Source organism: Boleophthalmus pectinirostris, unplaced genomic scaffold (assembly GCF_026225935.1).
Source record: "Boleophthalmus pectinirostris isolate CB_2022bp ecotype Guang Dong unplaced genomic scaffold, ASM2622593v1 HiC_scaffold_16, whole genome shotgun sequence".
Taxonomy (NCBI): domain Eukaryota; kingdom Metazoa; phylum Chordata; class Actinopteri; order Gobiiformes; family Gobiidae; genus Boleophthalmus; species Boleophthalmus pectinirostris.
This window is the reverse complement of record NW_026571095.1, coordinates 38,224,641-38,236,505: the sequence shown is the minus strand read 5'-3', so window position 1 is coordinate 38,236,505 and position 11,865 is coordinate 38,224,641. Positions and strand designations below refer to the sequence as shown.

Below are 11,865 nucleotides of genomic sequence, written 5' to 3'. Positions count from 1 at the left end.
ACCACGCAGTGACCTCACACCTCACTCCTCATGCTTCACACCATCCTGGTTCAGTCCTGGTTCATTCCTGATTCAGTCCTGTCCAGTCCTGGTTCAGTCCTGGTTCAGTCCTGGTTCAGTCCTGGTTCAGTCCTGATTCAGTCCTGGTCCAGTCCTGGTCCAGTCCTGGTTCAGTCCTGGTTCAGTCCTGATTCAGTCCTGGTTCAGTCCTGGTTCAGTCCTGGTCCAGTCCTGGTTCAGTCCTGTTCAGTCCTGGTCCAGTCCTGGTTCAGTCCTGGTTCAGTCCTGGTCCAGTCCTGGTTCAGTCCTGATTCAGTCCTGGTCCAGTCCTGGTTCAGTCCTGGTCAGTCCTGATTCAGTCCTGATTCAGTCCTGGTTCAGTCCTGGTTCAGTCCTGGTCCTGGTTCAGTCCTGGTCAGTCCTGGTCCTGATTCAGTCCTGGTCCTGGTTCAGTCCTGGTTCAGTCCTGGTCCAGTCCTGGTTCAGTCCTGATTCAGTCCTGGTCCAGTCCTGATTCAGTCCTGATTCAGTCCTGGTCCAGTCCTGGTTCCTGGTCCAGTCCTGGTTTAGTCCTGGTTCAGACCTTGGCCCACCAGGTCGAGAGCATGAAGTAGGTGTTGACGTGTTCTTCTCCAAACTGTTGGGCGACGTAGAGGCCGAGGGACCCGTAGGCGTCGTAGATGTTTCGTTTGGTCGGGTCGGTCAGAACCGCGTGGGCGCTGTTCAGCTCCTTAAAACGCTCGGCCGCCGCCGGGTTGTCCGGGTTCTTATCCGGGTGGAACCGCAGCGCCAGCTTCCTGCACAAAGACTGGGTTCAGACCGGGTTTAGACCGGGTTTAGACCGGGTTTAGACCGGGTTTAGTTCCAGGGTCCAGGCTCAGATCTGCTCCTGATGTTTGACCCAGAGACACTGGAACTGTCGTCTGTCGGTCCTGTCTCACCTGTCGGTCCTGTCTCACCTGTCGGTCCTGTCTCACCTGTCGGGTCCTGTCTCACCTGTCGGTCCTGTCTCACCTGTCGGTCCTGTCTCACCTGTCGGTCCTGTCTCACCTGTGGGTCCTGTCTCACCTGTCGGTCCTGTCTCACCTGTGGGTCCTGTCTCACCTGTCGGTCCTGTCGGTCCTGTCTCACCTGTCGGTCCTGTCTCACCTGTCGGTCCTGTCTCACCTGTCGGTCCTGTCTCACCTGTCGGTCCTGTCTCACCTGTCGGTCCTGTCTCACCTGTAGGCCTTCTTGATGTCGTCATGGCTGCTCCCGCGCTCCAGCCCGAGCACCGAGTACAGAGACTCTCCTGAAGTGGACAGGGAGCGCTGCCGTCCGTCCGCCATCTGCACCTGCACAGACAGGGGCGGTGACTGCACCTGCACAGACAGGGGCGGTGACTGCACCTGCACAGACAGGGGCGGTGACTGCACCTGCACAGACAGGGGCGGTGACTGCACCTGCACAGACAGGGGCGGTGACTGCACCTGCACAGACAGGGGCGATGTGTCTCTGTTCATGTTTCCTGTTCATATTTAGATTCTGTTTTGACAAAGAAAAATAAGGAAATGTTGTTGTTCTCGTCTCTGTGTCGTCGTGTCGTTGTTTGTCGTCGTGTCGTTCTGTTTGTCGTCGTGTGTTGTGTGTTTGTTTGTGTGTTGTGTGTTGTTTGTTGTGTGTTGTTGTGTGTTGTTGTGTGTTCTGCCTGTTGTGTGTTGTTTGTGTGTTTGTGTGTTGTTGTTGTGTGTTGTGTGTTGTTGTTGTGTGTTGTGTGTTGTTGTGTGTGTTGTTGTGTGTTGTTGTGTGTTGTTTGTGTGTTCTGCCTGTTGTGTGTTGTTGTGTGTGTTTGTGTGTTCTGCCTGTTGTGTGTTGTGTGTTGTGTGTTGTGTGTGTTTGTGTTGTTGTTGTGTGTGTGTTGTTGTGTGTTCTGCCTGTTGTGTGTTGTGTGTGTGTTGTGTGTGTTCTGCCTGTGTTGTTGTGTGTTGTTTGACTCAGGACTTTGTTGAAGCATTAAACACAAAATGGCCGACAGCTTCTTAATAACAGACGAGCCGAGTGTTTAAAGCTCTAGACCGGAACATTTCCTACTTTTCATATTTGGTAAAACTGTCCAAGGTCCAGTTAAACTTCAACACAAACAAAATGTTTCAGTCTTTAAAAGAACTCAGGCCGAGGTTCAGGAGGAGCTGCGTTTGTTCGGTTTGTTAAAGGTCAAACTTTTGTTCAGATGAAGTTGGTTTGATGATCTTACCTGAGCCCAGCTGTGCTCCGCCCCCGGTCCTGGTCCGGTCCTGGTCCGGTCCTGGTCCGGTCCTGGTCCGGTCCTGCTCCGGTCCTGGGGTAGTCCTGGTCTGGTCCTGGCCTGGTCCTGATCTGGTCCTGGTTTACCCCTAGTCTGGTCTGGTCTTGTTTTGGTCCTGCTGTAGTCCTAATCCTGCTCTGGCCTTGGTCCTGGTCTGGTCCTGGTCTGGTCCTGGCCTGGTCCCGGTCCGGTCCTGGTCTGGTCCTGGTTTAGTCCTGCTCTGGTCGTGTGTCTGCGTCTCCTTCATGAATATTGGAGCAGGTCTCAGGTGCCCTCAGGTGAGTCTCGGGTTTCAGACGGGGACCGGTCGCTGTCGCCATGACGACGAGCAGCTGCCACGCACCTGTCAATCACCCAGGCCCCGCCCCCGGCCGCCGCGACCCTGTGACCCTCCGCCCCACAGCCACGAGGTCCCAGGTTCAAGCCCCAAAAACAAAACCGAGTCGAGTTTAAAGACAAAACTTTATTTACAAGAATTTAATAAATAATGATCCACAAAAAAAACAGGACTAAACTAGACCCGGTCTGGACTCAGTCTGGACCTGGTCTGGACCCGGTCTGGACCCGGTCTGGACCCGGTCTGGACCCGGGTCCTGGGCTCAGACTCCGAGCAGGACGCCTGAGAAGCTGGAGCTGGGCAGGATCCTGAGCGACGACCCGGAGCCGTTGTCCACGAACACCGACAGGTACTCCCCCCCCTGCGACAGGACAGGTGCAGACAGGTGAGCCAGACAGGTGCCCGCGCCCCGACAGGTGACGCGTCGTCAGGTGCGATACTGACCTGCAGGTGCAGCGTCCCTGTCAGGACGACGCTGAAGGTTCCACCGGACGCCACCACACCTGTCACCGCGGCAACGGACCTGACAGGTGAAGTGACAGGTGAACGGACAGGTGAACGGACAGGTGAAGTGACAGGTGAACAGACAGGTGAACGGACAGGTGAACGGACAGGTGAAGTGAGGTGAATCGACAGGTGAACGACAGGTGAACGAAGTGACAGGTGAACGGAGGTGAACGGACAGGTGAAGTGACAGGTGAAGTGACAGGTGAACAGACAGGTGAAGTGACAGGTGAACTGACAGGTGAACGGACAGGTGAACTGACAGGTGAACAGACAGGTGAAGTGACAGGTGAAGTGACAGGTGAACGGACAGGTGAACAGGTGAAGTGACAGGTGAAGTGAGGTGAAGGTGAAGTGAGGTGAACAGGACAGGTGAAGTGACAGGTGAAGTGACAGGTGACAGGTGAACAGACAGGTGAAGTGACAGGTGAACAGACAGGTGAACAGACAGGTGAAGTGACAGGTGAACAGGTGAAGTGACAGGTGAATGGAACAGTTCTGTTTCAGTGGTGTTTTGCTCTGGATTCATCTTCATTAAAACTGAAAAATCTTTTTATTTCTCAGACTCAAGTTTCCAGGAGAGAAATAAATCTGAATCTAAATAATTAAAATCTGAATCTAAATAATTAAAATCTGAATCTAAATAATTAAAATCTGAATCTAAATAATTAAAATTGAATCAAAATAATTAAAATCTGAATCAAAATAATTAAAATCTGAATCTAAATAATTAAAATCTGAAATCTCAAAATAACTTAAAACAAATCTGAATTCTGTTTTAAAAATATAAACTCAGGGTCAGGGGTCAGGGGTCAGAGAGGACAGGGGTCAGGGGTCACTCACAGGTTGGTCTGACACAGGGACTGGATGCAGATCGCAGCTCGGACGTGGTCCCGGGCTCGGACTTGGACTCGGTCTCCGGACTCTGAAAACAGATTGGGGTAAGAGGGGTCGGGGTCAGGGTCAGGGGTCGGGGTCAGGGGTCAGGGGGGGTCAGGGTCAGGGGTCGGGGTCGGGGTCAAGGGGTCGGGGTCAGGGTCGGGGTCAGGGTCGGGGTCAGGGTCGGGGTCAGGGTCAGGGTCGGGGTCGGGGTCAGGGGTCAGGGGTCGGGGTCAGGGGTCGGGGTCAGGGGTCAGGGTCGGGGTCAGGGGTCAGGGGTCAGGGGTCAGGGGGGTCAGGGGTCGGGTCAGGGGTCGGGGTCAGGGTCGGGGTCAGGGTCTGGGTCAGGGTCAGGGTCGGGGTCTGGGTCAGGGTCGGGGTCAGGGGTCAGAGGGGACAGCGCCCCCTCCTGTTCCGCCGCACTCACCCATCAGGAGACTCGCCGTGAGCTGATAAAACCCAGAGACCGGAGCCGTGAACCGACCCGAGGACAAAGACGGACCACGAGACCCACTGAGGACCTGAACGAGACCGGGATTAAACCAGGACTAAACCAGGACTAGACCAGGACTAGACCAGGACTAGACCAGGACTAAACCAGGACTAGACCAGGACTAGACCAGGACTAGACCAGGACTAAACCAGGACTAGACCAGGACTAGACCAGGACTAGACCAGGACTGAACCAGGACTAGACCAGGACTAGACCAGGACTAGACCAGGTCTAAACGTGGTTGTGGTCAGACCTGGGTGAAGGTCTGGACTTCCAGGAGACTTCTTCGTGGGACCGAGACTGAGGCCTGGAGTCGACTGGAGAAACAGACCGAGACCCGAGGAGGACCACAGAGACGACACGACTCCCCCGCCAGACCTGAGCAACAAGAGACAGGGACCTGAGTGACCTGAGTGTGTCACAGGGACCTGAGTGTGTCACAGGGACCTGAGTGACCTGAGTGGGCGACTATTGTGGTTTTCTTAAGAGTTTTGGGGACAGGACAATATTTTATTGGTTTAGACCAAGACTGCAAGACTGGACCAAGACTGGACCAAGACTGGACCAAGACTGGACCAAGTCTGGACCAAGTCTGGACCAAGACTGGACCAAGACTGGACCAAGTCTGGACCAAGACTGGACCAAGACTGGACCAAGTCTGGACTGGACCAAGTCTGGACCAAGTCTGGACCAAGTCTGGACCAGGTCTGGACCAAGTCTGGACCAAGTCTGGACCAGGTCTGGACCAAGTCTGGACCAAGTCTGGACCAAGTCTGGACCAGGTCTGGACCAAGTCTGGACCAAGTCTGGACCAGGTCTGGACCAAGTCTGGACCAGTCTGGACCAGGTCTGGACCAAGTCTGGACCAGGTCTGGACCAAGTCTGGACCAGGACTCAGTCTGGATCTGGTCCTGGAGCAAAAACACTGGAGCTTTTCTTTAGAGCCACATTTTTCCATTTGCTGAAAAATCTGACGTCACCAGAACTAAACCAGAACTAAACCAGGACTAAACCAGGACTAAACCAGGACTAAACCAGGACTAAACCAGGACTAAACCAGACTAAACCAGGACTAAACTAAACCAAGACTAAACCAGACTAAACCAGGACTAAACCAGGAAAACTAAACCAGGACTAAACCAGGAGGACTAAACCAGAACTAAACCAAGACTAAACCAGGACTAAACCAGACTAAACCAGGACTAAACCAGACTAAACCAGACTAAACCAGGACTAAACCAGACTAAACCAAGACTAAACCAAGACTAAACCAGGACTAAACCAGGACTAAACCAGACTAAACCAAAAAATAAACCAGGACTAAACTAAAACTAACCAGACTAAACTAAACCAACTAAAGACTAAACAGAAACCAAACACCGACTAAGAGGAACCTCCCCGGGACTAAACTCGTCCTCCACCTCGGGACCTCGTCCTCGTTGGGACCTCGTCCTCCCCGGGACCTCGTCCTCGCCGGGACCTCGTCCTCCCCGGGACCTCGTCCTCGCCGGGACCTCGTCGGGACCTCGTCCTCCCTCGGGGACCTCGTCCTCGCCGGGACCTCGTCCTCGCCGGGACCTCGGCAGGACCCGGTTTATGTTGGTGCGTTAAATCGTGGGCGTCGCCGTGAGCCCTGCACCTCACAAATGTTGTGACTACGAGTCGACTCGGTGCAGACGTTCAGGACGTCCAGGGCTGTGATTGGTCGTTTCTAAACACATTTCCTGTTTTTCACTTTCCCGCTTCATCTCGTAAAACCAACGAAACATTTAAGCCTCATGAGCTCCTCAGGTCACGAACGTCCAGACCAACGTCCAGACAACGTCCAGACCAACGTCCGTCCAGACGAACGTCCAGACCAACGTCCAGACCAACGTCCAGACCAACGTCCAGACCAACGTCCAAACCAACGTCCAAACCAACGTCCAGACCAACGTCCAGACGAACGTCCAAACCAACGTCCAGACGAACGTCCAGACGAACGTCCAAACCAACGTCCAGACCAACGTCCAGACCAACGTCCAGACCAACGTCCAAACCAACGTCCAGACGAACGTCCAACAACGTCCAAACCAACGTCCAGACGAACGTCCAACCAACGTCCAAACCAACGTCCAGACGAACGTCCAAACCAACGTCCAAACCAACGTCCAAACCAACGTCCAAACGTCCAGACCAACGTCCAAACCAACGTCCAGACCAACGTCCAGACGAACGTCCAAACCAACGTCCAAACCAACGTCCAACCAACGTCCAGACGAACGTCCAAACCAACGTCCAAACCAACGTCCAAACCAACGTCCAAACCAACGTCCAGACCAACGTCCAGACGAACGTCCAAACCAACGTCCAGACGAACGTCCAAACCAACGTCCAACGAACGTCCAGACGAACGTCCAAACCAACGTCCAGACGAACGTCCAGACGAACGTCCAACGAACCAACGTCCAACGTCCACGAACGTCCAAACCAACGTCCAGACGAACGTCCAAACCAACGTCCAAACCAACGTCCAAACCAACGTCCAAACCAACGTCCAGACGAACGTCCAAACCAACGTCCAGACGAACATCCAAACCAACGTCCAAACCAACGTCCAAACCAACGTCCAACCAACGTCCAGACCAACGTCCAGACGAACGTCCAACCAACGTCCAAACCAACGTCCAAACCAACGTCCAGACGAACGTCCAAACCAACGTCCAAACCAACGTCCAGACGAACGTCCAAACCAACGTCCAAACCAACGTCCAGACCAACGTCCAAACCAACGTCCAACGAACGTCCAAACCAACGTCCAGTCCAAACCAACGTCCAGACGAACGTCCAAACCAACGTCCAGACGAACGTCCAAACCAACGTCCAGACCAACGTCCAGATGAACGTCCAACGTCCAAACCAACGTCCAAACCAACGTCCAGACGAACGTCCAAACGAACGTCCAAACCAACGTCCAGACGAACGTCCAAACCAACGTCCAAACCAACGTCCAAACCAACGTCCAGACGAACGTCCAACCAACGTCCAGACGAACGTCCAAACCAACGTCCAAACCAACGTCCAAACCAACGTCCAGACGAACGTCCAAACCAACGTCCAACGACGTCCAACGTCCAGACCAACGTCCAACCAACGTCCAGACCAACGTCCAGACGTCCAAACGTCCAAACCAACGTCCAGAACGTCCAAACCAACGTCCAAACGTCAACGTCCAAACCAACGACCAACGTCCAACGTCCAGAACGTCCAACGTCCAAACCAACGTCCAAACCAACGTCCAACGTCCAGACCAACGTCCACCAACGTCCAACGTCCAAACCAACGTCCAGACGAACGTCCAAAACGTCCAGACCAACGTCCAACCAACGTCCAGACCAACGTCCAGACGAACGTCCAAACCAAACGTCCCAGTCCACCAAACGTCCAAACCAACGTCCAGACGTCCAACGTCCAAGACGTCGTCCAACCAACGTCCAGTCCAAACCAACGTCCACGAACGTCCAGACGAACGTCCAAACCAACGTCCAGACGAACGTCCAGATGAACGTCCAAACCAACGTCCAGACGAACATCCAAACCAACCAACGTCCAGACCAACGTCCAACGTCCAACGTCCAGACGTCCAACGTCCAAACCAACGTCCAGTCCAACCACGTCCACGTCCAAACCAACGTCCAAACCAACGTCCAGACCAACGTCCAGACGAACGTCCAGACGAACGTCCAAACCAACGTCCAGACCAACGTCCAAACGAACGTCCAGACGAACGTCCAAACCAACGTCCAAACCAACGTCCAGACCAACGTCCAAACCAACGTCCAGACCAACGTCCAGAACCAACGTCCAAACCAACGTCCAAACCAACGTCCAGACCAACGTCCAGACGAACGTCCAACCAACGTCCAGACCAACGTCCAGACCAACGTCCAAACCAACGTCCAGACGAACGTCCAGACCAACGTCCAAACCAACGTCCAGACCAACGTCCAGAAACCAACGTCCACCAACGTCCAAAACGTCCAACCAACGTCCAGACCAACGTCCAAACCAGACGTCCAGACGTATTTTCTCACCAAGCGAGAAAATAAATGATGTTTGTGTCTGATTGACCCAAGAGAGCAGGAAGGAAAAACGAATCTTCAGGTCAATGTGACCCTGAAAGAGAAGGTTAAACCACCGCAACCACCACCGCCGCAACCGCCGCCTCGTGCAGTGGATGTGAACTTTTAGCAGGTTAGCGTGTTAGCATGTTAGCGTGTTAGCATGTTAGCGTGTTAGCGTGTTAGCGTGTTAGCATGTTAGCATGTTAGCGTGTTAGCGTGTTAGCATGTTAGTGTTAGCATGTTAGCGTGTTAGCGTGTTAGCGTGTTAGCGTGTTAGCATGTTAGCGTTAGCATGTTAGCATGTTAGCGTGTTAGCATGTCAGACACGCCCACACGTGCGTGTCGTTGGCGGTTCGTGTTTCCGGGGAGTTTCTCACCTCGGAGTTTCTCACCTCGGAGTTGATCTCGGAGTTGATCTCGGAGCTGCTGCTGGAGGAGCGGAGGTGGGGGGAGGCCGGGGGCCGCGGGGGGGCCCTGAGGTCCGGGGGGCCCCGGGGGGCCGCGGGGGCCGGGGGGGCCGTGCTACACAAAACAAAACAAAACATGAGAAACAAACGACACTCAGAGTTTGTTCACACGACGACAAACTTTTGTCCAAACGGTGAAGGTTTTATTTGTTTCGGTCGTTCGTTCACACGGAGCCAGAGCCTCGCGTCAAAAAGTTCAGAGGAAAGTCGCTCCTGTCGCTCCTGTCGCTCCTGTCGCTCCTGTCGCCCAACAACCCAGACACACTGCTAATGCTAATGCTAATGCTAACGGTAATGCTAATGCTAACAACACAAAGACACAAACACGGATCAAAAACAAAAACTCGGGGAATTTCAACTGTTGGATTTTCAGACCAAGTTTTTCTAATAATTCTCATCCAAATCTTATGATAAAAATTAAAAGTTCTGTTTCAGATTTGAAAAAACAAAACGTTGACATTTGTGGGACAGAATCTCAAACAAACTAAAGTGATGAGATTTGAACAATTAAATATTCTGATCATTGTTACGGCGCCTCACACTGGTGAGGAAGAGTATTACAGCCTGAAGATTTACTGCTCCAACACAAGACGACGAGTTTCATCAACCCACAAAAAAAACAAAAACATTAAATAAATAAATAAATAAAAATAATAAATAAATAAATAAATCCAGGAGTGTAGATTTATTTAGTTTGACTCAGACAGATTTGATCTGGAAAAACTTCAGATAAGAAATAAAAATATAAAACTGAAAAGAGGAAGAGCACAGAGAGAGGAGGAAGAGGAGGAGGAGAGGAGGAGAGGAGGAAGAGGAGGAGGAAGAGGAGGAGGAGGAGAGAGGAGGAAGAGGAGGAGGAGGAGGAGGAGAGGAGGAGGAAGAGGAGGAGGAGGAGGAGGAGGAGGAGGAGGAAGAGGAGAGAGAGAAGGAGGAGGAGAGGAGAGGAGGAGAGGAGGAGAGGAGGAGAGGAGGAGGAGGAGGAGGAGGAGGAAGAGGAGGAGAGGAGAGAAGAGGAGAGAGAGAGGAGAGAGGAAGAGGAGGAGGAGGAGGAGGAGGAGAGAGGAGGAGAGGAGGAGAGGAGGAGGAGAGAGGAGAGGAGGAGAGGAGGAAGAGGAGAGGAGGAGGAGGAGGAGAGGAGAGGAAGAGGAGAGGAGGAAGAGGAGAGGAAGAGGAGAAGAGGAGGAGGAAGATCAGACCTTTGAGTTCCTCTTCAGGTTCTTGTTGTTGTGTTTTTCTTCGTTGGACATTCTTCTGAAGACGAGCCACGAAGTCTGAGGAGAAAATCTGAAGGAACCTGAGGACTGACAAGAACAACATGAACCTTCTGCACCTCCTCCTCCTCTTCCTCTCCTCCTCTTCCTCTCCTCCTCTTCCTCCTCTCCCTCCTGCTCTCCTCTCCACAGACGTTGTTCTCACCAGGATTTGTTCTTCTTCTTCGTTTTTTTCTTTCAGCGACGTCGTTTCGTCCAGAAGCATCAGAAGAACCAGGAGCAGAGCCAGACGCCCCGACCCCCCGAGCCCAGACACGGAGCCCCGAGCCTGGGGACGCCCGGGACGCATGCTGCCCCTCTGAACCAGGACCAGGACTAAACCAGGACTAAACCAGGACTAAACCAGGACTAAACCAGGACTAAACCAGGACTAAACCAGGACTAAACCAGGACTAAATGAGGACTAAAGAAGGTCTGAATCTGAACACAGTCATGTGCAAACCAGGACTAAACCAGAACTAAACCAGGACTAAATGAGCCCACAGCAGAGTTCTTGCCTGGGTCTTTCTTTAAACCAGGTCTGGTCCAGGTCTCGGTCTGGTCCATGTGAGTCTCATTTTTTCCACCGGTTCACAGAGAATTTTATATGAAACACAAACCCTGACCCCGCCCCCTGACCCGCCCACTCTGCCCCTGACCCCGCCCACTCTGACCCCGCCCCGTGTGCCCGCCCACTCTGACCCCGCCCCCTAACCACGCCCCCTGTGCCCAAGACCCTCCCACAGGACCAGACCAGGACTAAACTTTTGACTGACTTTATAAAATGGTTTGTGTTTTGTTCATTTATTTATTTATTTTTTCCCTTTATTTATGTGAAAATTTAACTTTTAAAATGAAAATTATCACTTTAATATAAAAGAAAATATCAATATTTAATATAATGACAAATATTTAATTTGATGATAAATAAATTTCATTATGATCATAAACGTGGTTCATTTGTTTGTGACTTTTTCTGGTTTAAACTTCGTCCATCAGAGAAAAATCTGATTTCAAATGAAACAACTTAAAATGTTTTTAAAACTGTTTACTTTTCTGCACTGAGTGACGTCCACTCAGGGCCACACAGTGATGTCATCACGTGATGTTGTGTATAGTGTGTTGTGTTAATGAAAGAGGAGGTGCACTGACGGGTGCAATGACAGGTGCACTGACAGGTGCACTGACAGGTGTCTCATTCTCCACAATCACCTGACAGAACCTGGTCCCAGGACTAAACCAGGACTAAACCAGGTCTACCGTGTGACGTCATGACCCCACAAACTGGAGCCACGCCCACTACACACCAGGGGGCGGAGCTACAGCAGGGGGTGGGGCCAACTGAACAGTGGGCGTGGCTTAAGAATGATGTAATCTGTGAGACTTCAATTACATCATCAAACTGACGTAAGATTACGGCACTGGTCTGGTCCTGGTTTAGTCCTGGTTAAATCCTGGTTAAGTCCTGGTTTAGTCCTGGTTGAGTTCTGGTCTAGTTCTGGTTAAGTCCTGGTTGAGTTCTGGTCTAGTTCTGGTTTAGTCCTGGTT

At 52.2% G+C, this 11,865-nt stretch overlaps 2 protein-coding genes across 3 annotated transcripts in view; both read right to left on the bottom strand.

The window, feature by feature from the left end:
• Positions 1–2,249, bottom strand: part of LOC110170956 (dnaJ homolog subfamily C member 5-like) — a 4,637-nt gene extending 2,388 nt beyond the window's left edge. Inside the window, exons 1-3 of one of the 2 annotated variants that reach the window (XM_055151968.1) lie at positions 2,234–2,249; positions 1,222–1,524; positions 584–797 (exon numbers count right to left, since the gene is read on the bottom strand). In XM_055151968.1, coding sequence (XP_055007943.1) covers positions 584–797; positions 1,222–1,502 — 495 coding nt within the window. In that variant the 5' untranslated portion in view covers positions 1,503–1,524; positions 2,234–2,249. Of the gene's footprint in view, positions 1–583; positions 798–1,221; positions 1,602–2,233 lie in introns of those variants that run through there. The other variant, XM_020936639.2, reaches the window with a different exon arrangement.
• A 483-nt stretch (positions 2,250–2,732) lies between these two features.
• si:ch1073-184j22.1 (adipolin) lies at positions 2,733–10,916 on the bottom strand. The gene is made up of 8 exons (XM_055151967.1): positions 10,484–10,916; positions 10,264–10,368; positions 8,993–9,122; positions 4,751–4,875; positions 4,432–4,525; positions 3,969–4,050; positions 3,066–3,144; positions 2,733–2,982 (listed from the first exon to the last, which is right to left on the bottom strand). The coding sequence occupies exons 1-8, from the start codon at positions 10,625–10,627 to the stop codon at positions 2,884–2,886; spliced, it is 858 nt and encodes a 285-aa protein (XP_055007942.1). The 5' UTR covers positions 10,628–10,916; the 3' UTR covers positions 2,733–2,883.
• Between the last annotated feature and the right edge of the window lie 949 nt (positions 10,917–11,865).